The 25,076-nt window shown below is 44.9% G+C and overlaps 1 protein-coding gene across 2 annotated transcripts; it reads left to right on the top strand.

The window, feature by feature from the left end:
* Window positions 1-5,985: 5,985 nt before the first annotated feature.
* Window positions 5,986-12,932, top strand: LOC103703884 (putative carbohydrate esterase At4g34215). Of its 2 annotated transcripts, XM_039121599.3 has the most exons (3): window positions 5,986-6,636; window positions 10,646-10,745; window positions 11,411-11,688. In XM_039121599.3, exons 1-3 carry the CDS (start codon window positions 6,013-6,015, stop codon window positions 11,482-11,484), a joined length of 798 nt encoding a protein of 265 aa, XP_038977527.3. In that variant the 5' UTR covers window positions 5,986-6,012; the 3' UTR covers window positions 11,485-11,688. The 2 variants fall into 2 exon arrangements, with proteins under 2 accessions (XP_038977527.3, XP_008785141.4); XM_008786919.5 differs by lacking the exon at window positions 10,646-10,745 and having other exon boundaries at window positions 5,987-6,636; window positions 11,411-12,932.
* Window positions 12,933-25,076: the final 12,144 nt, after the last annotated feature.

Genomic DNA, 25,076 nt, shown 5'->3' with positions numbered 1-25,076 from the left:
TGCAGGGAGGGCAGGTTTAGTCTTATAAAGGCATGATGGCCTCCAGGTTATTGGCTGGCTGAGCTTTGGCTACCTTGTGAAAATGTGCAACATGTATACTGACTGTACCGTTAAACATATTCCGTTGGCAACAACTGTTTTTTTTTTAAAGTTTTTGGTAGAGAGAGGTCCATCAGCAACGGGCAACAAAAGCATTGATTTCTTTATTGAACCATATATTTTGGTATTACAACATGAAACTTGATTATAGCAGAAAGAACAAGGATAGTGACTCGAAGAGAGGTGCAGACAAAAGTCGAACCATTTCTCAGAAAACATGGAAAGACAAATCCAAGTGCCTGTGAATTTGCAGAGGCTTGTATCAATGTTTTCGAAACGATGGATGACATACAATTTCTTTTGAGTACATAACAATTAAAACCGAAGCATCAAGGATGATGTAAAGTGCATCCACAAACACTAATATATGGACTTCCTAGCTTCGATGGTTCAGATCATTCATTAGCCAATTCAAGCATGCTTGCAGTTCCCTTGATTCAAAGAGAAGGAAAAATAAAAATGAGGATACGTAATTCACACAATCCTTCTGTTCTTTCAGAGCCCATAAAATAAACTGGATATCTAAGTTTTCTTCTTATTCTTACTAGTATCTCTAGAGGAACCATCTCACATCTTCCAATCTCTGCTTAAACATTGGAGATAAAAAAAAATAAAAAAAATAAAATCTGTGCCAAAAATAAGAAGCCAAAACATCTAGATAGCATTGAACAGCAGTTGCTGGTCATTACAGCATTCAAACATGATCTTTGCTTCCTTTCATTGACTCCAAATCATACCATCAGAAAAACAAAACTAAATGCCGGGAAAATAAAACAATCCAAATATGAGATTCTAAGCACCTAAAACAACATGAATTCAACTAAAATTCAGCTTCAAATTGGATGGATTATTATTGGCACAGCAGTCAAGGCAATAAAGTACACTATCTGTTTCAATCCCGATCGGCACCATCGTATTCGTGAGATTAAACGGACACAGCAGCTGACTGTTTCGCTGTTTCCTCACTTTGCGAGTTCTGATAATAGGCAGCTAGAATTTTCCACCCGCCCAGGCACATAAAACCATCCGGAGGACTCTCTCCATTTCTTGCATACATGCGCATCTGGAGGAAAGATAGTTATATTAACATGTTAAATATAATGTTGATAGCAAAATACAATGTGAGGTAATACTTGCAGCAACAAATTAGATGATACAGATTTTCTCTCGAAAGGGCTCAATGTCTTTAAAATAAACAGTTATAATGGTTAATTATCAATTTATCATGCATTGACTGGAAGGAGACAAATCAGCAGGATACATGCCATACCTTGGTTCCTGAGATGAAGAGAAAATTTTGAGCAGGAGAAGGATCAAAAAATGCCATCTTCTTTTCGATTGTATCATATGCTACTACCTGTGAGCATTACACATGAAGATCGACACAGTGCTATTTAGAGATTCAACTGGTAGAAGAAACGTAATGTATCTCCCAAGATCTATATATAAGATCATATTTTCAACTAAAAGGATTATGCGATGAGTTAAAGCATTTTATCTACCACTCACTGAGTCCCATTGACATATTGTAATAGTTTTATCCACATGTAAGCCACTCAACTCAAACAAACCATAGCTTGTTGTGTATCGTTTTAATACATACAGAGCACAAAGAGCTACTATAGTAATACTGCCAAATATATAACCAATACATTTAGCTGGTTTTCATTTGATGATGCTTTAGAAACAAGTTGGTCGCTGCAAACCAAGCCTACTTTGTTTCCCACACCAAAATGGCAAATACCAACATGTTCCCTGACTACATCTGCATGAGTCCAGCTTGTGATATGCACATTTATCACAACCAATGTCTATCCACCATGGATAAGAAATCTTCTCTACCCTTCCTGTGTGAAGTATGAACTTACTCATCGGTCTTCGTTGGGTTCTCCCCGTTCACATCACTTCTGAAAGCCCTCACTCCTTGTATCCATCCTCTGAATTATTGGTGGTAGATTCCACCGGCCGGTTCTGACAGTGAATTGCTGCTATCCCATGTTTGGTGTGTGAATTGTAGACCAGAATGCTTTCTTGACTACTTTCATCATCTTGCCCAGCTTCACAATTCGTTGCTGAACTAATCAAGATAGTTTAGACTTTGAAGGTCCAATATTGCCTCTGTGGTCCGCTCCCTTCAAATATGAACTCTGTCACTCTGCTAAGATCGACACAGTAATTCTGTATCCTGTTTAACTCCACCTCATAAATAATGGAAATAAATCTTGATTTTTTTTTAATTTATAATATACTACTCTTATTATGTCAAATCCTCACCATGGTTAATACGATAGTAATGTGCTGCCACCAAAAAAAAAAAAATGGCAGCAATTCAAGGGAGAGGCTGTGATTGTAGCACCAAGATGCTTGCTCGAGACAGCAACATCTTGCGTTTGGTTTGTGGCCTCAAAATGCCTTATGTGCTTACCAAGATTCAACCGATTAGGGGCAACTACGCTGAGGCACATACAACGCACCACGCGGTTAATGATTTGTCAATTTACCACCAACCGTGGGATCTTCCATTCAGGAAGAGAAAGACGTAATGACCATCTCAAAGTATTCCAAGCCTTTCTATTCATCTGCCAAGCCACCACTGCGTTGATTTGCACGAAGAAAGGTATATCCTTATTCTGCGAGGAAGGTACAACCCTTTCCCCGCGACAAATGGTAGAACGATTCAGCTTTTTATGTTGATTCAACTGCTGCGTGAAAAAGGATGTCTGCACCGTACAGATTGGCCGTTTTGTCTGACCAGGCTTTGGGCGGCGGGGCGGGGGGTGAAGGCGTCTGATGACAGGCAGGAGCGCCCACTGAGGGCGCCCTCCCACTTATTACAGAGGGTGTAATGGAAGGAGATGCGTTCTTTGGAATCCAATGCCGGATCTACCGTTATGGTTTCCAATTGAAATGGTAAAGAAAACCAGCCTGCCTCCTGGTCATGCATGGTGAGGTTTGGAAGTCAAGTGGACCAAGGTTGGGAGGATCATATCAAATCCATGATGGACTTCTCGTTCCTACTTCCTACCCTTGCAAGTTATTAGGACCATTGGCTTGTTAAGAAATGAGATGAAAGAAATAAGGGTAATGTGGATTTCATTGAACAAACACTTAGTAAAATGCACATGGACTCGAAAGCAGATCTCGGAGCTGTATCTTCCGCGCAAATGAAGGATTGACCTTCCTTAGCACAGATCCGCTGGTATGAATGATGCGTAAATGATTCAACAATGGATTCCTGTGAAGGAAGATGCAACCTTCTTTTGCCTCGATTTGAGATGGCGGCCCCAGGAGTTATAAATAACTTGCAGGAAGGGGGATTATTGTCAAGATGGAGATCCTTTGGACTCATTTGATTCGTGAAAACAAATTAACTTTTTTGAAATATTTTTTAAGAAAGCATTAATATGATATTTGAAAAAGTAGTTTTTACATATTTAGTTAATTATTAAAAAAATAATATAAAAATATATTTTGCATAGTAACTTATATTTGATTGAGCATTTATTTTTCTCATAAAGTTGTGCAAAATACTTCTTATGCCCTTAATGAAGTTATGTAAAATACCTGTGAAACACCGCATGCATAATTTTTAATAGATATTTTTAGATATTTGAAATAGATATTTAAAATTTTTATTGGGTTGAGTTTTTAGAATCCTAACAATTTTTAATAGTTAGATAACTTCTTTATATAGTGATAATTTTTAATCATTATTAATATATTTTTAATAATAAAATTATCATATCTTCTTTATATTATAGTAATTTTTAAGAGTATATTTTACTAGTTTAAGATTAACTATAAAAATAGCTATTAAAAGTATTATGGTAACTTAAGGGTAATTATAGTTAAAAACATATGCAAAGAGATTTTTCTTTCTCATAAAATATAAAAAAAGTATTTTCATGAGAATGTTTTTTAAATCTCCCGACCAAAGATAAAATATTTTTTAATTTTTTATTAACCACACTTTTCTATCACCTCTTTCCGAACCCAAGGAGTCCATAGCAGTGCTAAAAATTCTTACGTGGTGAAACTAAAGAAACTAATGAACGTCGAACTCCAATCATATTTGCCTTCCTCGTGTTTGACTAATGCTAAAGAATTTATATCGGATCAAAAATGTGGAAAAAGATACATTATTGACGTCTCTTTCCCCGGTAGGACAGGTGAAGAAGGGTCATTGAATGAGATATTGGCGGGGTTAGGTTGGAAGTGGGGTGGGGAACCAGGGTTGGGGCCATGCCTTCTTACCAAACAAAAACAACAACAACAAAAAAAAAAATCAGAAGAAGAAAGAAGAAAAGAAAAGAAAAGAAAGAGTGAGGAGGAGATCAGAGATGCGTTCTTGTGCAACTCCAGAGTTACCTTGGTGGATCGGTCCATTAAAATTGATGGAGTCGGGATATTCCTCAGCTTAAGACATGACAGCTCTTGTGAATGCGAATCGGAGAATGTAATTCATTCTGAAATTGTTCCATATTCCTGGATTTCCAGATATAACATAGCAAATAAATAAGCTTAGTATAATTTGTAGCATTATTCTGAATATGCTGTTGGAGAAAATTTGGATGAACCTAAAGATACATCAACATCTTTTTGCTGGAACTTTCGTCTCGGTTGAAAGAAACCATGCATAATCTCAGCCATCTCGGTGCCTGCCACCCACTATGATCTCACTGAGACAGGGATGAATAGATGCCTTTGGTTTTTCAAAATATAAAACTAAAAAAGATGGGGTATTCTATTATATATATATTTATATAAATATATGTTTGTGCAAAATTATCCATTGTCTTGGAAAAGCTAGTATTAACTTACTTGATCATCATTAAAATTTAATATTTAACATGCAATATACATTAATGATGTTAGTAGTAATATGCTCAATTATCATTAAAGTTCATTGGTTAATATGGAATAGATATTAATATTGCCAATACTGATATACTTGGCCATAATTAAGATTAATTGTTTCATATGAAATTAAAATTCAAATACTGAAACCTTCTATTTATTATAGTTTGTTAAATTGTTATATTATATTTCAATAATTATTAGGTTAAGGAGGAAAAACAATTGCACATATGAGATTGATATTAATGATGGAAATTTGTACAAGAAGAATCTCACAAAATTCTCCTTTCATTGTAGGAATGCTGGCATTAATAACACCATTATTAATGACGAGTCTTGATCATTGTTAAGATAAATTACTTAATATGCAAATAAAATTTAACCATCAAAACATTCTATTTGTTATAATTTATTTTTGTCATTTTATTGCATTTAAAGAATAATTGAAAAGAACTATAAACGACATGTTATATATAGGTTGGTATTATTGGCAGCGATATCAATGATGAAAATTTCTATACTTTGTTTCTTATATAAATGCTGGTATTAATAATGTCGATATCAATGGCAAGAATTTCTATCTATCTATCAATAAAATTTATTGTTTAATATGCAATAAACATTTAACTATTAAAAACTTCTATTTATGATAATTTATTATATTAATATATTATATTTTTAAATAAATAAAATAACTTATCCATTATTTATTATAATAAAAATATTGTATTAATATTTGAAATATTTTTAAAAATTATTTTAATTTTAATTTGCACGTCCCACAGCTCCTCCTGTCAAAAGAACCCCTCATCAACATCTCCCTCCCCTGTACGTAAGAGAATCCCGCATCTCTACGGGAAAATAAACTAGTTGAACTTGAGTCTAATTTAACCGCTATTCTTCTATTTATTATATCATATTTTATTATGTTATAGCGTCATCCGGACCGTCCGATCGCATCAACAAGGTGGACCCCTTTCCTGCCGCAGCACTCGTGTTCTCCTTTATATTATCCATCGCGACAAGGAAAAAGCCTGTAAAAGAAAAGGAACCGACATGCTTCCGCTCCTCTCGCCGCTTCTGCTGCTCCTCGCATCCGTCGCCCCCTCGCACCTCTTCGCCTGCTCGGCGGGAGCCGCACCCAACCGGTCAGGTGCGGCGGCGGAAGCCGGGAAGCTGATCTTCATACTGGCCGGGCAGAGTAACATGGCCGGGCGGGGCGGCGTCACTGGCGACCGGTGGAACCGCGTGGTCCCGCCGGAGTGCCGGCCGAGCCCAGCGATCCTCCGGCTGAACGCAGGCCTACGGTGGGAGGAGGCGCGGGAGCCCCTCCACGCCGACATCGACGTGCTCAAGACCTGCGGTGTGGGGCCCGGCATGGCCTTCGCCCACGAGATCCTGCCCTCCGCCGCCGCTCCGGCGGTGGTGGGCCTGGTGCCGTGCGCCATAGGCGGCACCAAGATAACCCAGTGGGGCCGGGGGACGCCGCTGTACGGGGAGATGGTGCGGCGGGCGAGGGCGGCCGGTGGCGGCGGCGGCCGGATGGGGGGGGTGCTGTGGTACCAGGGTGAGAGCGATACCGTGTCCCGCGCCGACGCGGAGGCGTACATGGGGAGAATGGAGAAACTGATACGAGATCTGCGGTCCGATCTCGGGCTGCCAGGGCTCCTCGTGATCCAGGTAAGTGGATGGTTTCTGCCCGTCTGATTTTTAATTGAATTGATGAGATTTCAGGTTTTGGAATGCTCCCGTGCACCCGTAGATTAAAATAGAAGCCGTTATAACTTATAAAAGGAATAATAATTTTTTATTTGATCATTTTTTCCCTATCAGCGTATAAGAAAGAAGCGACGAATAATTTTTTTTTAAAAAAAACAAGGAATAATTCTTAAAAAACGAATGAAGTGGGCTATCTTTTCTCGGCTTAGTCAAAAAAAGAATTAGCCATGAACGCTTTAACCCCGCTTCAAGACTCTAAAAAAATATATATATAAAGGGACAAAGAAAGTTGTGGTTGGTCTATTGGACCTGAAAATGATGAACATTGTCATCATGACTTCAACTAGGACTATGATAATGGTCCTAAACCGGACCCTTGTTTCAATAGTTGCAATCTCAAACGACGACATCTTGTGTCAAAAGATAAGACATCACAATTAGTAGGCCACAATAACAATAATTGCTTCAAAATTATAGTTGGTCGTTGTTGGCTCCACATTCGACTCAAGAGTTCAACATGATCTGATAAAAATACCGATTATTATAGAAAACATACTGCATGTGATGAAAAGAATTCTGACTGCCATTTTCCATGTAACTTGATAAGCATCTCATTTTATAACAACAAAACTGTTCCAATTACAAAATTTAACTATCTAACGAGTATCAATGATGCTCTATCTATTCGTCCTTTTCTTATGTGATCTCAACCATAACTAAGTATTAATCTACTTGCAACCTGCAACCCTGAATAAAAAAAAAATTATGAGCTTTATAGTCCAATAAGAATCCCAACTTACTATACCATAAGTAATAAAAAAAATAATTAATAATGCCAAATAAATAAATATCATATCAATTGTTAGAAAACTCATAAATAACAAACATTTAAGTTTTCATTATCATCTTTTCAAAAAAAATCATATATATATATATAAAACTAATTGTTCAATAACAATTTCTTTAGTCATGTCATCAGTTTCTCATTAACTTGATTTCTAGATTGCTTATCAATTTTCTTTTTCGGTTTTGGAATAATCACTCATGACTCTGTTCAAGATTGATATTGTACTACATTATAGCCCGTGATGGCTATTCCACTCGTGGTGACTTTCTACATGTAAGCCCGTGGAAGCTATTCTACTCAAAGTAGTTTTTAATACATAAGCTCGTGAAAGCTATCTCACTCATAGTGTCTTTTTACGCATAATCCCGTGGAGACTATCCCACTCGTAGTGGCTTTCTATGCATAAGACCGTGACCCCCTATGTGTCAGCCTATAGGCGCTATGACGAGATTAGTCCAAATCATATTTTATTCGTCTAATTTATCTGCTACTCTTATCAATTCAATTATCATATATACAATGAATTATTTTCAAATTCAAAGCATCTTTGTTCATATAATCATGTTCACAACAGCTAATACATATAATGACCACATAATTATATTTATACTGAAAATTATATAAAAGTATATCGTCACATACCAAACCTATACAAATCTCATGATGCAATTCCAACGATACAAAATCAAACCACACCTAACATGTTTAGTCAATATAAAATTTATATATCCTTTATCAATCAATTGCCATATTAATGAATTAATTATTTAGAAATTACCTAATTTTAGAGTTCTAATTTTTGAATTGCCTATAGTTTCTACTCTCCCTTAATTAAAAATTAAAATAAATAAAGGGTTAGGGTCTTACTCAATTTAGAAATTAGAGTATAAGATATCGTTGGGCTTCTTTTTGTCTGAATGACTGTAGCTCATACAAAATTAGAGCTGACTATGAAAATAGATTTGTATAGAAAGATATACGAGGCGAGCTAGATGACAACGCCCAATTGTTCCAATCGATCAGCATAACATAACTCAATTTATCTGATCAAGAAATATATATCCAATTCAGAAAAGAATAATAGATTAAGGGTTATTAATTATAGGTCCAATAATAGCTGACAACACTTAGGTGCAAGACGAATAAGGTCGACTAGATAGTAACATCAGACGATTCTGATCGGTCCACTGTGGCTAATCAAGCCAATAAAATCATAAAAGGAGAATCAAACCATGGTTCATGTAATATAATAGGGATTCATGACGATAGAGTTTAACGATGATTGGTAATTGTTGGAATAAGGCTAGTGCGACAGGTGGTCGTAGCAACATTGGTCCAGAGGTCAATTCGAGTCCACAATGAAAACATGTGGGACCTTCCTATTGGGTCCATAAAATCATGCGAAGAGAGAGACAATCTAGATAGAGAGAGAAACAAGAGAGAGAAATAGAGAGAGGAGAGAGAAAGAGAGAGAGGAAAGAGAGGAGAGAGAAATAAGAGAGAGAAGACTCTTTTCTTCTTTCTCAAAACAGAGGAGAGCCCATCTTTTCTTTCCTTCTCGGATCAAAGGGGTGGCGCGGCCAAGGCAGCCGGCTCCGGTGGCGGTGACCTAGAGTGGTCTCTCCGCTAAGGCATCATGGTTGGCTGGCGCAAGAAAGGAAAAAGGAAAAGGATCATCACAGAACCGAGCAACTCAGCCTGATCATGGCTATTTTCTTAACCCACCCCTACATGATCTCAGGGGTCCCCAGGGGCGGCAAGGCTCAGCCTTTTCTGGCGGCCGATGGCGGCGAACATGGGAGAAAGAGACACCGAAACAGGGCACCCCTATTTTGAATTAAATTCTGGCGATTAGTTGACTCAAATTCAAGCAAGGATGGCTATAAACCTAGGAAAAGGAGAGGAAAGCAAGCGACACTCACCTTGGTCTAGCAAGGTTCCGACGGCTCTTTTTGACGATGAATAGGAGAGGAGATTTGAGAAGAATCATGAGATCAGCAGCGATTCTTGGACTCCTCGAGGACGGCTTTTAACGAAGGGGGAGGGGGAGATAAATAGGTGAAGTATTGGAGTTCTAATCGAACTTGGATCGCCTTAGGACTCCTGAAGTATGGGCAAGATGAAGGAGGAAGAACACCGGAAAAGACTCCGATCATGAGTCTTCTCCTCCTTTCCATCGCAAGCACCAGAGCTTGCTCCAAGATAATTGGGCCCGGCCTCTTCAGGCTTGCCCACTAGCCCAGTTCAAAAATGGGCTGCAGCTCAGGATTGACCCCAAAAAAATTGGGCTGGGTTATTACGATTTTCTTCCCTGTTAAGTTTTTGCTTGAAACTTTGAATTAAACTGCAGTTCTTGTAATAGCATGGTACTGTTCATATTAGTGGATCAAATCAACATTAGCTCCTCAAGAAAATTTAATAGATGAACAATAAGAAAATAACCATGCATTTATCTCTACAGGTGTAGATAGGTTTGGATTTAAGCTGCACCCAACCAAGATAACATGTGACTGACATTCATGTTAAGAAAATACTTCTCATAATCATAACTTTTAATTCACTTTCTAGTTATAATTACTTTTTTTCCTTTTTTTTTAGTTTGAGGATGGGGGTGGAGTTTACCTCCTCCTGCCTATCAATCAACTTGTAGGCATCGGTTGATGTTCCTTCTCCAGGGTTTTTTTTTTTTAAAAAAAAAAAAATATCATGCCTAACAGAAACTCAAAACAAATGTTATTAAAAACTCTTACATTTTTCCACTTGTGCAACATCGGCAAAATTTTAGAACTATTTCTAGACTGGATTTTAATGCCTAGAGGAGTTGATCTAGTGAGAAACTTAGTTATATGAGCTTGTCAAAAGAAGATCATTAATAATCGGTCATAAAATTGAACACCCTTCTGCAGTATGTTTGTGCATGTATGCTATATCCTTGAATGGTCCTTCCTTACGCTTTTACCAAAAAATAATATATATATATATATATATATATATATATATATATATATATATATATATATATATATATATATATATGGTCCTTCCTTGCGATTTATACAAGAAGCCTTTTCTTCAAGTATGAAAGCTTTTATGATTGAATCAATTAACTCTCTCTCTCTCTAGATCTCCTGGTTGGAACTTGGAAGCCTGGCTGGAACTCAAATTAAAGGAAGGGCCAAACTCCGCTCTCTCCAATCAACACGAGACTTTATCAACATAGCTAGTAGGCAACCTCCTCGTGTTCGGTTTTTAAATCTTATTATAACATGCCTCTAAATATAATCATCATTCATGTATAAGATTATTTACAAACCTCTTATTCTTTTTTTTAAAAAAAATATTCTGCATTGTGGGGACAAACAAATAACATTATGTTATAAGCTGATAGAAAATAAGATTTTATTAAGTAGTGTCTTGCCTGATAAACTTTTATGGCTGCCTATAAAACTGCAGTGATATAAATCTTCACAAAACTTACGGTGTTGCCTGGAAATGCTTTACTTTGCATCAAAATTCAAAACTGACATGAATCTTAAACATAGTGTTAATAGTTTGATAAGTCCATCTGATGTCATTGCCTTCATTCAGTTCTCTATCACAGCACTGCTCGTTTTAGTCACAAAATCAAACCTCATAGTATATATACTTTTGATTGTAGCTCTTTGAATAGTTATCCTAATTCAAGGACTGGTTTTTGAGTAGATGTCTGTCCCCACCCCACCCCTCTCATATACTGTGTTTGCCTCCTTGGAGCCTATGCATGGTTTGATCGTCATCATACACTATTTTCCATATGATATATGTTAGGGTTGACCCCATAATATCTAGCACTATCAACAGACTTAAAATCATGGACTTAAAAACTTACATCACTGTATCTGCATGTAGGTTGCTCTTGCATCAGGAGAGGGAAACTACACAGACATAGTAAGGCAGGCTCAGAAGGGAATCAGACTTCCTAATGTTGCGTGTGTCGATGCCAAGGGGTTGGCACTTAATACCGATCACCTGCACCTCACCACGCAAGCTCAAGTTCAGCTTGGTAAACTATTGGCTACATCCTATTTAAATCATTCTAAAACAGACACCACCTCTAGGGTGTCATTTATTTCGATCCATATCTAAATTGATAATGAAAAAAAATATTGAAATAAAGCACGATTTCACCACAGAACTTTAAACATGATTTTGATAGCCAGCCAGCTGCTTGGCCTACTTTTGTGTTCTCAATATACTCATTTTTTACCAATGAAAAATGATTACATTATAAAAAAATAAAGTTTTTTCGAGTCTCAACCCTATTATCGACTCGTTATTTATATAAAAATAACATGACATGTAAAATAATATTTATGTGATATGCCTAAGCTATATGCTCAGGCCCAGCTCAATTGTTTCAAGTCCTTACTTCTGTTATCCATTTGGTGCCTAGGCCATGCTCATGCTGAAGCTCAACCAACTTTCGGCTGTTAGATTCGCTATTACATGTATCATTTTGATCCAATTGCATTACCTAAAGTAACGGATTTGTCCAACATTACTCCCTGAGCAAGATTTTCGTAACTACTTGAATGAATCGATTCTCATACATACATAGATAGGCTAATTAAGCTTGTATATGATTGGTTGGTGAGATGTGGACCAGAGTACAAGCAGAAGGCAGCATGCTGGCAAGAGTAGCATATAGATTTGTATGGATTAGCTTGTGTGAATACTGTATAAGATCTTGTATAGGACCTTGCTATTTATAGCCTTATGGTTAGTTCTACACACAAACACACACAAAAAAAAGAAAAGAAAAGAAAAAAAAAACAGAGAGGGAGAGGGGCTAAAAAAAACTCAAACAAGTTGGAGAGCATTATAATTTATCAGGAATCCAATGAGATGCATGGTGAAGCATCTTAGCTTAAATATTCACAGTCACGAGATATCACAGCATACAGGCTGGGCCTAGGAAACAGAAAGAAGGGTTAGGAACAATAAATCAAGAATTGGTTACAATAGAAGAGAAGGGCTATTTACAACATTTGTCAGCTGCAAGATTTAGAGAAAAACCCCTACCCTTCTCGAAGCCATAGGGAAGGAAGTTTTGGACTTGAAAGCGACCAAAGTAGCAAGCAAATGGGCTTTTTAAATAGGCATATCGCCTTGTGAATAGAAGGCAGGCCCTTTCTGTTGGTTGAAGTGCGGTCCGCCGAAGTAGGGAATGCGCCACAGCTTGACCCACGGCACGACTCCACCCCATCTCACTAGTTTACGATTAGGGATCCTGGAAAGAAAGCCGGAATCACTTGGGGGCTGACTGACAAAGAAACTCATTAACAAGAAAGTGAGAGGCAGGGTTAGCCAGGATGGAACCTAGCTCTGCAGAAGTAGATTGAAAGAAAAACTCGCGCTAACTACCATGCCCGACTGAGTGAAGTTGACTCATCGCAAATAGATGAAGTGGAAAGAGGAGGGGCATAAGGAAAAAAGATTAGGGCTGTTCGCCCAAGCAAGAGCTTTTCAAACTAGAGCCCATAGTTAGAGCTGGTGCAAAAGCCCAAGCTAGAACTCATACTTTACTCAGAGCGTTGGTTTTGCTGGATAGAATTATATATCTGCGTAGATATGACTGAACGTAGTCTATACGTGCATTTAATTGCAAGAAGGTATGATGTTTTGCGCCAGTCCTGAATCCATTTGGGGCAATTCTCTTTCGGTGCAGCCTTGATGTTAAGAACTCATTTGCTCCAAAGATTAATTTATGGATATAACTAGGCTACTCTACATCCTAATTCACTAAGGTTCTTCCAAATGGTTATAAAAACCTTTAAGTTCATGGTAGTGCCAACCTAATTTGGCAGTGCCCTACTAGGAAATTTCCAAGAAGGGTGTTGAAGTCCTCACTTGGGAACTCAAACTTCGGTCAAATCCGCTAATTCTGCGTTGGATATAATTTTAAGCTTTGGGATGGTTTGAGCCAACTGCTACTAATGGTGGGTTGAAATGAACCTTGGGATGGACCCATCTAGGGTAGAATATTTTACCTGCATTTGTAGTCAAAGTAAGGAGTAATGCTAGGGTTGCCCAATTCATGTACGCAGAAAATTTTCTTGCCACGTGTTTCGAAGATTTGTGCAACTCATTGGAACTTGTGTGATGCATGCGAAATGGTAGAAACTAAGTTGGCAAGCTAGCATTATTGAGGCCGAGAAATTTTTTGTGCACTTAAAATGTAAAGTCTTCTAAGAAGCACCAAATTGCATCTATGTATTCTTATGAATGAGATATGTGTGACTAGGGATGCAAATGGACCAGACCTAAGCTCAGAAATTTTCATAGGTGGTGTGACCCACATATTTAGGCCATGGGGAGAGCTGCTCACATGCCATGCAGCTGAGAGCCTTATCTCACCACCCTCCTATGTTTTCTTGAATACTGCCAAAAAGGCAACCACTCTTCTTCACTGTTTTCTTTTCATTGCTTTGTTTCATTCAGGATACAATTAATTGCTAATGTTTCATAAGTCAAATAATGGACATATCATCTTCTATTTTGCTTAGACCACACAAGGCAGCAGTCAAGACCAAAGAGGCGTGAGGTTCCGCAGATTACAATAACTAGGCTATATATTTATCAAACATTCCATTCTATACGGCGAGGTGTGTCCCTAGAGGCGTTTCTTCCACGACTCATGCACATATGGAGTCTACCAACCACCACTCTGCTCCCTCGCTCCCTTAAATATCTCTTATGGACCCTCTAATGCCCACGTACCTATTCTTTAGTTTTCTTCATCAACTTTCCTTCTTAGAGGTCATCCATTACGTAATACCAATGCTTGTAGCCTAAATTAACGACACCTTACAGCCTGTGGGAAGACCTCGTGGAGGATTGATTAATATATATATAATGATCCAATATTGGTTTGAAGTCTGAGCATCAAGGAATTGATGGTTCGATGTGGAGACCAACCAAATCATGACATGAGCGTAGGAAAAAAACACCATCTTTCCAAGAACAACAGGTTAGAAAAAAGGACCAATCTATATGCTGAGAAGGTCCTAACAAGCTTAAAAAACCAGCCAGTCTTATTTCCTAATGTTTGTTGAAAAGAGAAGGACAAGACGTTGCTCTTTTCTAACATACCTAAACAAACCTGCTCAAATTTTCCTTGTCAAAGTCTAGTAGGAGAATAAATCTAATATTCTATGGATTAAGTAGAAGAAAATAACTTAGCGCATCTTAGTTTGGAGAGAGATTTTTTTTCTAAGGTGCTTCACCGTTAATCCAGTGCCGGTGGTAGCTTGCACCCCAAGCTATGGTTTTTTTTTTAGGGTAAGACCACAAGCTATGGCAATCCCTAAACTATTTGCTATTTGACTCATATCGAATGCTCTCCTTTATGCGAATGGTATCCTCTATGTATAGTCACCATATCATTCATCTCGAAGATGGGCAGCTTTTCTTCATCTCGGAGACTTTGTGGTGCAAAATTTGCAATGTAGCGGATACGAAGTCTGTCTTTTGTGTTCATGTCTTTGCTCAGTTTTAATTTATTAATAATTTCGTCTTCTCAAGGAAACATGATAGAGTTATTTTCAAGCATGCGGGCCAATTATGGTGGTATTTTATCTATAATTATACGAGGCATTTCCCCACCGATCATTTTCTAAAGCTTGTTACCCTACTTCTAAACCGGGATTAGCTTACATAATTGCTGCCGACATCGCGTAACTATAATATAATACACAACAATTCTAGAGTTCAAAAGCCACCACATCTTTCCATGGTTACATACCTAATGAACAATCACATTCGTAACATGATCTTTGGGTGCAATGGCTCCAGCACTAGAGCATTGTTGCCCATCAGAAATACTTTATTGGTGAAACTTATCCTTTTGGATTAATTTATTAATGGTGACTCCTTGGACACATAATTGCTGATAAAGGTTAGGTACGTTCCTTCAATTCATTGGTCATGTGGGGGTTCAATTGACGAGTGGTATACATCACCATCAAGACTATGGTGTGGCTATTGCATATGATTGGGTTGTAACTTAAAGCTAACCTTCAGTAAGGGGGTTCCGGTTCGACCGGGGCAGCTCATGGATTCTCGGAAGGGGGTTCCGGTTCGACCGGGGATGGATGGGGGTCCTGCGGTGCAGGGGGTGGGGGAAGCGACGAAGGAGCGGTCTTGGGCGGACGTTGCAAAGGGACCCGCTCGGCAACCGGCGTGGACCTGTCACCAGCCATCTTCCCGGGAGGTGGAGCTCATGCAAAACAGGTTCTCCGACGAGGTGGTTGACATCACGGAAGAGGAGCTGGAGGATGCACGGGCGGAGTGGCGGAGCTCGGCGGTCATCGTTAGAAGCTTGGGGAGGACAGTCCCAGGTGAGTGGATTGCGAAGGAGATCAAGAGGGTGGGTCGATTGGCCTACAATGTGGAGGCTTTCCTGCTTATGGACGGCTTCACTGTTCTTCGGTTCGCCAAGGAGGAGGACCGCGAAGCTGCTGTGTTGAATGGCCCCTGGACAGTGGCCGGGCAGCTTGTGGCGATGGATAGATGGCAACCCAACTTTGTGCCTGGCGCCAAGGGGGTTGGCAGGGTCGTCGTCTGGCTCCGGCTCCCTCGTCTGCCTGTCGATTACTGGAGGAAGGAGACCATATATAAGATCGCGGCGAGGGCTGGAAATCCGTTGGCTTTGGACGTGTTCACGGAGCAGGGGCGGAGGTTTGGCTTCGCGAGAGTTAAGATCGAGCTCGACTGCTCTGGCTCTCTTAAACCGGGGACGACGGTGAGGGGAAGAACAGGTGGAGTCGAGGAAACTTTCTGGCAAAGCTTTGTTTACGAGAATATGCCTGTCCCGTGCTCCAAATGCGGCCGGATTGGGCATTCGGCGCCGGGGTGTGGTCGTTTCACTCCGGTGGCGGGTTCAGGGGAGACGGCAGAGACAGGGTGGAGGAAGTCGCCTGGTTCCGGGGGGGATGATCAGGGGGATGTTGAGACGGAGCGTGGGGGAGCTGGTGCAGTGGAGGAGCCGGCAGTGTATGGGCCATGGATGGTGATGAGTCGTCCCTGGCACAAGCCGGTGGCCAAGAAGGCGGCACAAAGGAAGGAGACGACTACTGAGGGATCTCGGTCGGACCCGGCGATCACTCCTTCCCGGGCCTGCGCCAACTCTTCTGGGGTCTCCTCGCCGGTCGACCTTGAAGGGTGGCAGAAACCCTCTAAGGTGGCCCGGAGGAAGACGCCGGAGAAGGATGTCGGGTTGGCTGGTGTGGGGGTGGCCGCTGGTGTGGCGAGTCAACCCGGTGCAGGTGCTAAGTCAGGCGACGGGTTGGGTCTGGGTCGACTCGACGAGGCATTGGGCCGGGGTATTGGCCCAGAGGAGTGTGGGCTGACCGATCCGGGCCGGATGTCTGGTCCGATGGACGGGCTGATTGGTGACCCGGGTTGTGGCGGGCTGGGACCGAGTCCGAGGAAAAGGTCTAGGAGCCCATGCCGAGGGCTGGGACCTAAAGGCCGGTTTACGAATGGGATGTACTCTCTTCAGCCATGTCCGGAAGGAAGGCCGGGAGCGGGTGGTCATCGGAGGAGCTGGAGTTCTCCTCCTCCGCTCTCGGCGTCGAGCAACCGGCCCCCACGGGCAGAGCGTGAGGGTAGGGGGCCCGGTGACACCTCGCGGCGTGGGATGACGGCGGCCTCCGGTAGGAAGATGAAGAGGGCTAACTCGGTAGCGGCGGATCTCTCGGCAGCTGGTCGACGCTCTCCGTTTAGGGCGTTCGACGAGGCGGGTCGCGCGGACGGACGGGAAGGGCGTGGGACGGCTTCGGACGACGACAGGCGAGGTAAGGGTCCTGTGCTTGACTCTGTGTATGCTTCCCTTCAGTCTGGTGCTCTGGGCCATGGTTTGTCACCCGGACATAGCGGTGTGGAGGGTGACCCTGGGAGACCGGAGGTGGGGGCAGCAAGCTCTAGTAAGGAAGCCAAAGGAAGAAGACAGAATGGGGGACCTGGAGAGGGGCTGTGTAGGGGAACGACGGCGGGAACGGGATCTGTGGCTGGGTCTGCAGCAGGTGGTGGCACGGCACACCAAGTAGCACACATAGTTGGGGAAGGAGAACACCACCATATTGTGTCCCAACTGATGGCTGTTGTGAAGCAGGTGAATCCGGTGGGTTTGGTTAGTGGAGGGACCTCTGAGGAGCTGGTTTTCCATGACTGCAACCCTGGGGTAGGGGGTTGTGACAAGCCCGTTGGTGATTTATGAAGATCTTGGTATGGAATTGTCGAGGTGCGGGGAAGCCTTCTTTCGCCCCGGCCTTTCGTAGGATTGTGCAGCAGCACAATCCGGATATGTGTGTTGTCTTGGAAACCCGGTTGGCGGGACAGAGCCTACAGAAGGCTAGGAGAGCGGTACCGAGGTCATGGGGATTCTACTCCGTGGAGTCTCAAGGGCTATCTGGTGGTATTATAGTTACATGGGCGCAGGGGCCATGTAAAGTGGACGTCTTCCATGTCTGTTCCCAGGAGGTGATTTTGGTTATCTCAGAGGGCAGTTGGAGGCCTTGGGTATTTGCTGCGGTGTATGCCAGTACTGACTTCAGGATGCGGCGGATATTGTGGGAGGAGTTGTCTCAGCTGATTAGTGTGGGTTATCCTATGTTGGTAGCAGGAGATTTTAACTGTATTACAGATCCCTCTGAAAAGATGGGGGGTAGACCGTTTACTTATGAGAGGAAGATTTTGGAGTTTCAGGACTTTCTGACATCGACTGGATTGATTGACCTGGGGTTTGTGGGCCCCAGGTACACTTGGTGCAATAATCAGCAGGGTCGGGCTAGAGTGTGGGAGCGTCTTGACAGAGCATATGGGACCGTTGGATGGGTTCAGCACTATCCGGATCATCGGGTGAGCCATCTACCTAGGATAGCGTCTGATCATTGTCCTCTATTGGTTAGCACAGATGTACACATTCCAGTTCGACCCCCATTCAGATTTGAGAAGATGTGGTTCTGCTATCCGCGGTCGTGGGGGATGGTGAGGGAGGCTTGGAGAACACCAGTCAGGGGTGACGCTATGTACCGGGTGTCCCGGAGATTGGAGCTGACGAGGAGACGGTTGAGGAGGTGGAATCGTGAGGAGGTTGGAGATATTTTCAGGAGGATCGAGGAGGCAGAGGAGGCTATTACCAGGTTACAGATGCAGGAGGCTTCGGGTGGGGGTCTTACGGAGGGGGAGATGGTAGAGTTGAGATCACTTTTGTCACTGCATGACTGCCTCCTTAGACAGCAGGAGATTTTCTGGAGACAGAAATCGAGAGCCCAGTGGATTGTGGAGGGGGATAGAAATACCAGGTTCTTTCACCAGGCGACAGTTATCAGGAGGCAGCAGAATAGGATCAGAGCCATCAGGGGCGAGGATGGGCAGTTGTCAGAGGATCCGGATATGATTCAGAGGATCTTGGGTAGTTTTTTCAGGGCCAGGTGGACCGAGCAGACTACAGGGGAGAGCACTGTGGGTATCCCACTGCCTTCGATAGGGGTATCTGAGGATGAGACTGATGCACTGATTAGTCCGGTCTCTGAGAGGGAGATCAGAGAGACGATGTGGTCTCTAGAGGGGGATAAGGCCCCGGGGCCGGATGGGTTTCCTCCGGTGTTTTTTCAGAGATACTGGATGATTGTAGGACGAGATGTGATGGAGGCCATACAGCAGTTCTTCGAGACGGCAGTGATGGCGGCAGACTGGCAGAGGACCTTTATTACCTTGGTTCCGAAGCGGCAGGATGCTTCGGAGCCGAGTCATTATCGCCCGATTAGCCTTTGTACGACCTTGTACAAAGCTACGGCGAAGATCATTGCTGCTAGATTGAGAGTTGTCCTCCCTAGACTCATTGGTCCAGAGCAGGGGGCCTTCCTGGAGGGGCGGAGCATTTCTGACAATGTGCTTATTGCCCAGGAGTTTATGTATGACCTTGGCAGGGCCCCGGTTAGGGGGAGCTTGATGGGGATCAAGCTTGATATGGAGCGGGCCTATGACAGGATGAGTTGGGATTTCGTGCAGCAGTCCTTGCAGGGGTTTGGCTTTCATGAGACGTGGATTAGATGGGTGATGGGTTGCATTCGGTCCCCCTCCTTTGCCATTCTGGTGAATGGGACGCCATCACGGTTCTTTGTGTCATCTGGTGGGCTGCGACAGGGATGCCCCCTATCCCCGCTACTGTTTATTATATGTGTTGACGCCTTGTCTAGATCCCTACGCCAGGCAGTGGATACTCAGGAGTTGGAGGCTTACAGACCGGCGATTGGGGCCCCTGCGATATCTCATTTGCTATTCGCCGATGATTGTTTGCTCCTTGCCAGGGCGACGCGACAGGCGGCCCGGGTTATAGGTCAGATCCTTCAGGTCTACTGTGCAGTATCAGGTCAGAGGGTCAACTTGTCCAAGTCAGCCATCATTTTCAGCCCAAAGACTAGAGTGGCGATGAAGCATTTGATATTGGAGACTCTGGGGGTGGGTGAGCAGGTGGGCACGATGATATACTTGGGCATCCCATTATCTGGGCGGCGGTTGCGGAGTGGGGATTGCTTGCCTAGTGAGCTTTGTATTAGACGCAGATTAGCGGGTTGGCGGATGCACACACTATCTATGGCTGGGAGGATCACCTTGGTGCGTTCGGTCCTTGCTTCGGTTCCTATCTATCTGCTTTCCAATGCCATTGTTCCGGTGAGATTCCTTCGTTCCCTGGAGCGGTTGTTTAGGGACTTTATATGGGGGAGGAGTAGTGGCCGAGGTGGTGTTCATTTGTTGGCATGGGAGGTGGTGTGCCAGCCTACTAGCTGTGGTGGGCTGGGGGTTCTAGACTTGGCAGTGAGGCGGGAGGTGTTAGTAGCCAGACATGTGGCCAGATTTATGCTTGAGCCGGAGTGTCTATGGTCCTCGCTGTTGAGGGCTAAGTACGGTGCTATGGTATCGGGTGTGCATATGGGACGTCGTCACTCCCCGGTGTGGAGGGAGATGTGTGCTAGAGCTCCGGTGGTGCTTCCGGAGATTGGATGGGCTATTGGTGACGGTCAGTCTATTGATGTGATGGAGGATAGATGGGTGACCGAGGTACCGCTTAGTCGTATGCCGACCATGGTGGACTCGACGAGAGTAGTTGGGTGGAGGGTCAGTGACCTATTGGATGCTGAGGGAGGACGATGGAGGGAGGAGCTGGTGCGGGAGGTGTTTGGGGAGCAGTTGGCAGAGCTGGTCCTAGCCCGAGCGACCCCGAGGGGGGGGAGGCGGATAGGTTAGTATGGATACCGTCAGGGCGTTCACGGGTGCGAGCTAGGGACCTTCATACAGTGATCAGCAGGGAGCCAGTACGGCAGATTGAGGGGCGGTGGATATGGAGGATGCGGGTCCACCCACGAGTGGCACTTTTCATATGGAAGGTGGCGTGGGGCTGCCTTCCGACCAGGAGTATGTTAGCTCGACGTGGCATGAGGATCTCTCAGTGTTGTGAGGTATGTGCAGATATTGAGGAGACTGTGGAGCACGTCCTGCTGCAGTGCCCTAGGGCTCGCGATATATGGAGTCGCTCTCCGATATCGTTATCGGCTTCGGTGGTGTCAGCGCAGGATCTGATCCAGTGGCTGAGAGGTTCTATGCGACGCCCTAGATCTGTTGAGGTGGGGATTCATGTGGCCTACCTGTCCTACCATATATGGTTGGACAGGAACACTGGCATTTTTGAGGGGAGGAGGGCGACTCCGAGGATGGTGGTGGATCGGGCGGCGAGGCTTGCGAGGGAGGTTATCGGGGCGACTTCGGTAGTCACCTCTGGGCTGGTTAGGGATATCTGGGGTGCTCATCACGCTGTCTCAGCGCCACGGTTTGCCTATGTCTCTTGGGCACCCCCACCCTCTGGCTATCTCAAGGTGAACTTTGATGGCAGCAGGTCGGCAGATGGTTTGTTTGGAGGGGTCGGATTTGTGATCAGGGACCATCTTGGCAGGATGATAGCAGCAGGAGGACGGAGCACGCCTGGATCTACAGTGGTTGGAGCAGAGCTGCAGGCAGCCTGGGAGGGTATATCCTATGTGAGGCAGGTATACGGGGCTGTGCGGGTGTACCTCGAGGGTGATTCTTCGGTGGTGATTGATTGGATTCGGGGTGTGGATCGGTTTGGGGATGGCCATCCCCTCATCCGAGAGTCCCGTAGGATGGCTCAGTTGATGGCTGACTTTCGGGCAGCGCACGTGTTTAGGGAGGCGAACCGGGCAGCAGATTGGGTCGCCTCCTTTGTCGCTCGGCACTCAGGTGGTTTTTTGTGGACGTCTCGTGCAGATGTCCCCCCACAGTTGTACTTTTTACTTTCTTGTGACTTGGAGGGCTGTACTCAAATTCGAACTATATGAAATGAGTAGCCGTTTTCACCAAAAAAAAAAAAAAAAAAAAAAAAAAAAAAAAAAGCTAACCTTCAGTAAGATGGGTTTCATTTAATTAGATAATATGACTGGTGAGTAGAGTCTAAAGCCATCAAGCTTCCATAGCAATTAACTGACATATTATCGATCAGGAAAGCCAACCTGATCTGGAATAAGATACAACTATTCATCCAATTCCAAGTCTGAGTTGATGAATAAAGACCATTCCTGCTAGATAATAGGTCAGTATGTTGTCTCCCTTGTAGCTATCACAGATTTAGAGGTCCCCAAATAGGACCAATGGAAGCTAACATTGTAGCATCAATGGTGCCAGTTGGACCAAGTCCCATCACTGCCTAGGTGCAATTCACCTATTAGAACTGGTAACTTCTCTTTAGTCACTGCAAAGAATACTGGCCAGTGATGGGGACCCTCCTCTGACGGCGGACATGGGTATTGGTGATTCTGAGAGCGTACTCCTGACCCGGTCAGTGTTGGCACAGGAGGTACAGGAGACAGTATGGGCCTTGGCCGCAGACAAGGCTCCGGGACCTGATGGTTTCCCCCCGTTCTTCTTTCGGCAGTATTGGGGTATTATCCGACTAGCGGTGGTGGAGGCTATCCAGTGTTTTTTTGCCCAGGCAGCTATGCCTGAGGACTGGAAGGCCACCTTCATCACGCTAATACCTAAATGCCAAAATGCGGCTGAACCTTCTCACTTTAGGCCCATCAGCTTGTGCACAACCCTATACAAGGTTGTCGCAAGAATTATGGTAGGCAGAATGAAGCCCCTCCTGCCTGGTATCATTAGCCAGGAGCAGGGGGCCTTTGTGGCTGGCAGAAATATTTCTCATAATGTTATGTTGGCCCAGGAAATGATGTGGGATCTCCGACGCGCAGCGAAGCGGCACAGTCTGATGGCAGTCAAGCTGGATATGGAACGGGCTTACGACAGGATCAGGTGGAGCTTTCTTCAGCAGGCGTTGGAGGCTTACGGCTTTCCCAGGCAGTGGATCGGCTGGGTTATGGGGTGTGTTCGGGGGCCAAAGTTCTCTATCTTGGTCAACGGCACACCGTCACCTTACTTTGAGTCCTCTATAGGGCTACGGCAGGGATGTCCCTTATCTTCTTACTTGTTTATTATCTGTGCTGATATCTTATCTCGGTCTTTGCAGAGAGTGTGCACCAGCCGTGAGCTGGAGGCCTACACCCCAGCCACGGGGGCTCGCCTTATCACCCATTTACTTTTTGCTGACGACTGTCTTCTTCTGGCCAGGGCACGGACTACAGAGGCTCGGGTCCTTCGCAGGGTGGTGGCGGCCTACTGCGCGGCATCCGGCCAGAGAGTGAATTTTTTCAAATCTACCATCTCCTTTAGCCCCAGTACAGAGAGCGGAGTCAGACAGGAGATCAGAGGGATCCTCCAGATACCGGAGCAGGAAGGGACGCTTACCTACCTAGGCGTGCCTATCACTGGCCGGAGACTGCGGGTGGCAGAGTGCTCCGGTTTGGTACAGCGAGTCCAGAGCAGGCTGGAGGGATGGAGGGCGTCCTCATTATCCATGATGGGGAGAGTGACACTGGTCAGGGCAGTGCTGGGATCTCTACCGGTTTATCTCATGGCCAACACAGTGGTTCCCAAGACGATCCTGTTAAGGATCGAGCGCCTTCTTAGGAATTTCCTGTGGGGGTCATACGGTGGAGGTCACGGAGTGCACTTGGTCGCCTGGGAGCAGGTTTGCCGCCCCACTAGTGAGGGCGGTCTGGGAGTGCAGTCCCTTATTGAGAGGCGCGAGGCTTTCATTGCTCGGCATGCGGCTCGTTTCATCTTAGAGCCACACGGCCTCTGGAGTCAGGTGATGGCAGCTAGATATGGCCGAGGGGCTTCAGGGGTGGCACAGCGGGGCCGCCGAGTCTCCTTCATGTGGCGTGAGATCGGGAGGCACCTGCCGTCAGTATCGGCACACATCATGGTTCTGATTGGCGACGGCCGGAGTATTGATGTGGCTAGCGACTCATGGGTGGACTCCTTGGCCCTGAGCCGCTGGCCAACTATGTTTGACACAGAGGCAGTGGAGGGGTTACGGGTGTGCGATCTCCTTGTACCAGGAGGGGCAGTATGGGATGAGGCCAGACTCAGGCTATTGTTCGGGGTACACCTAGCTGCGAGGATCCGATCCCTCCCGTTACCAGGATGCGGGGGGCCAGATGTCAGGGTGTGGGGCACCTCGAGCCAGGCCAGTGTCAGGTTGGGAGACATCACGCGCGCCATTCAGCTAGGGCATGAGCCGGGGCCGGACTGCACTTGGATTTGGAGGTTCGGACTTCACCCGAGGGTTGCTCTCTTTCTATGGAAGGTGTTCTGGAACCGACTTCCTACGAGAGCAGAGCTGAGCAGGCGAGGGTGGGGGGTCCCAGCTGAGTGCGGGACGTGTGGAGCTGAGGAGTCAGCGGACCATGTGCTCTTCCAGTGTACATGGGCGCGGTCGACATGGCAGTGGGCTGGGATCCCGCGGGGGGCCCGGAGTGAGCGGCTACAGTTTCTCAGGGTGACACGGCAGTGGTTAGCCTGTTTACGGACCCGCGAGGAGGGCATTAGAGCTACTTGCACAGCACTTCAGATCTGGCTGGCAAGGAATGCCCGCACTCTCGGTGAGCGTAGGGTGTCACCGAGGTTTGTGGCAGAGCTCGCTCGAGCACAGGCCTCGAAGATCAGACCCGCCTTTCTTACAGATAGACCTTTGACAGCTCGGGACACCTGGGGTTCCCCCCTGCTTCGGCAGCTTCTCAGTTGGTGTTTTTCACCTGGGAGCCCCCACCCCTGAGCTTCCTCAAGGTCAACTTCGATGGGTCGGTTCTGGATGGCGGCACGCGAGGCGATGCAGGCTTTGTCATACGAGGCCCGCACTCCAGGGTAGTGGCCGCAGGTGGCTGTCAGTTGTTTGATACATCGGTTCCTGGAGCAGAGTTGCATGCAGCCTGGGTAGGCCTTCGACATGCGCGGGTAGTACTGCGGGCCAGCTTGATTATTTTGGAGGAGGACTCAGCCACTGTTGTCCGATGGATTCAGAGGGGATTGGGGGGTGAGAGCACAGACCATCCCTTGATTCGCGATATTGTGATGATGAGTGAGGGAGGGGCCACTTTGG

Source organism: Phoenix dactylifera, chromosome 6 (assembly GCF_051530095.1).
Source record: "Phoenix dactylifera cultivar Ajwa chromosome 6, Ajwa_hap1_PhDact_Kaust_v1.1, whole genome shotgun sequence".
Lineage (NCBI taxonomy): Eukaryota > Viridiplantae > Streptophyta > Magnoliopsida > Arecales > Arecaceae > Phoenix > Phoenix dactylifera.
This window is presented reverse-complemented; position numbering and strand designations above follow the sequence as displayed.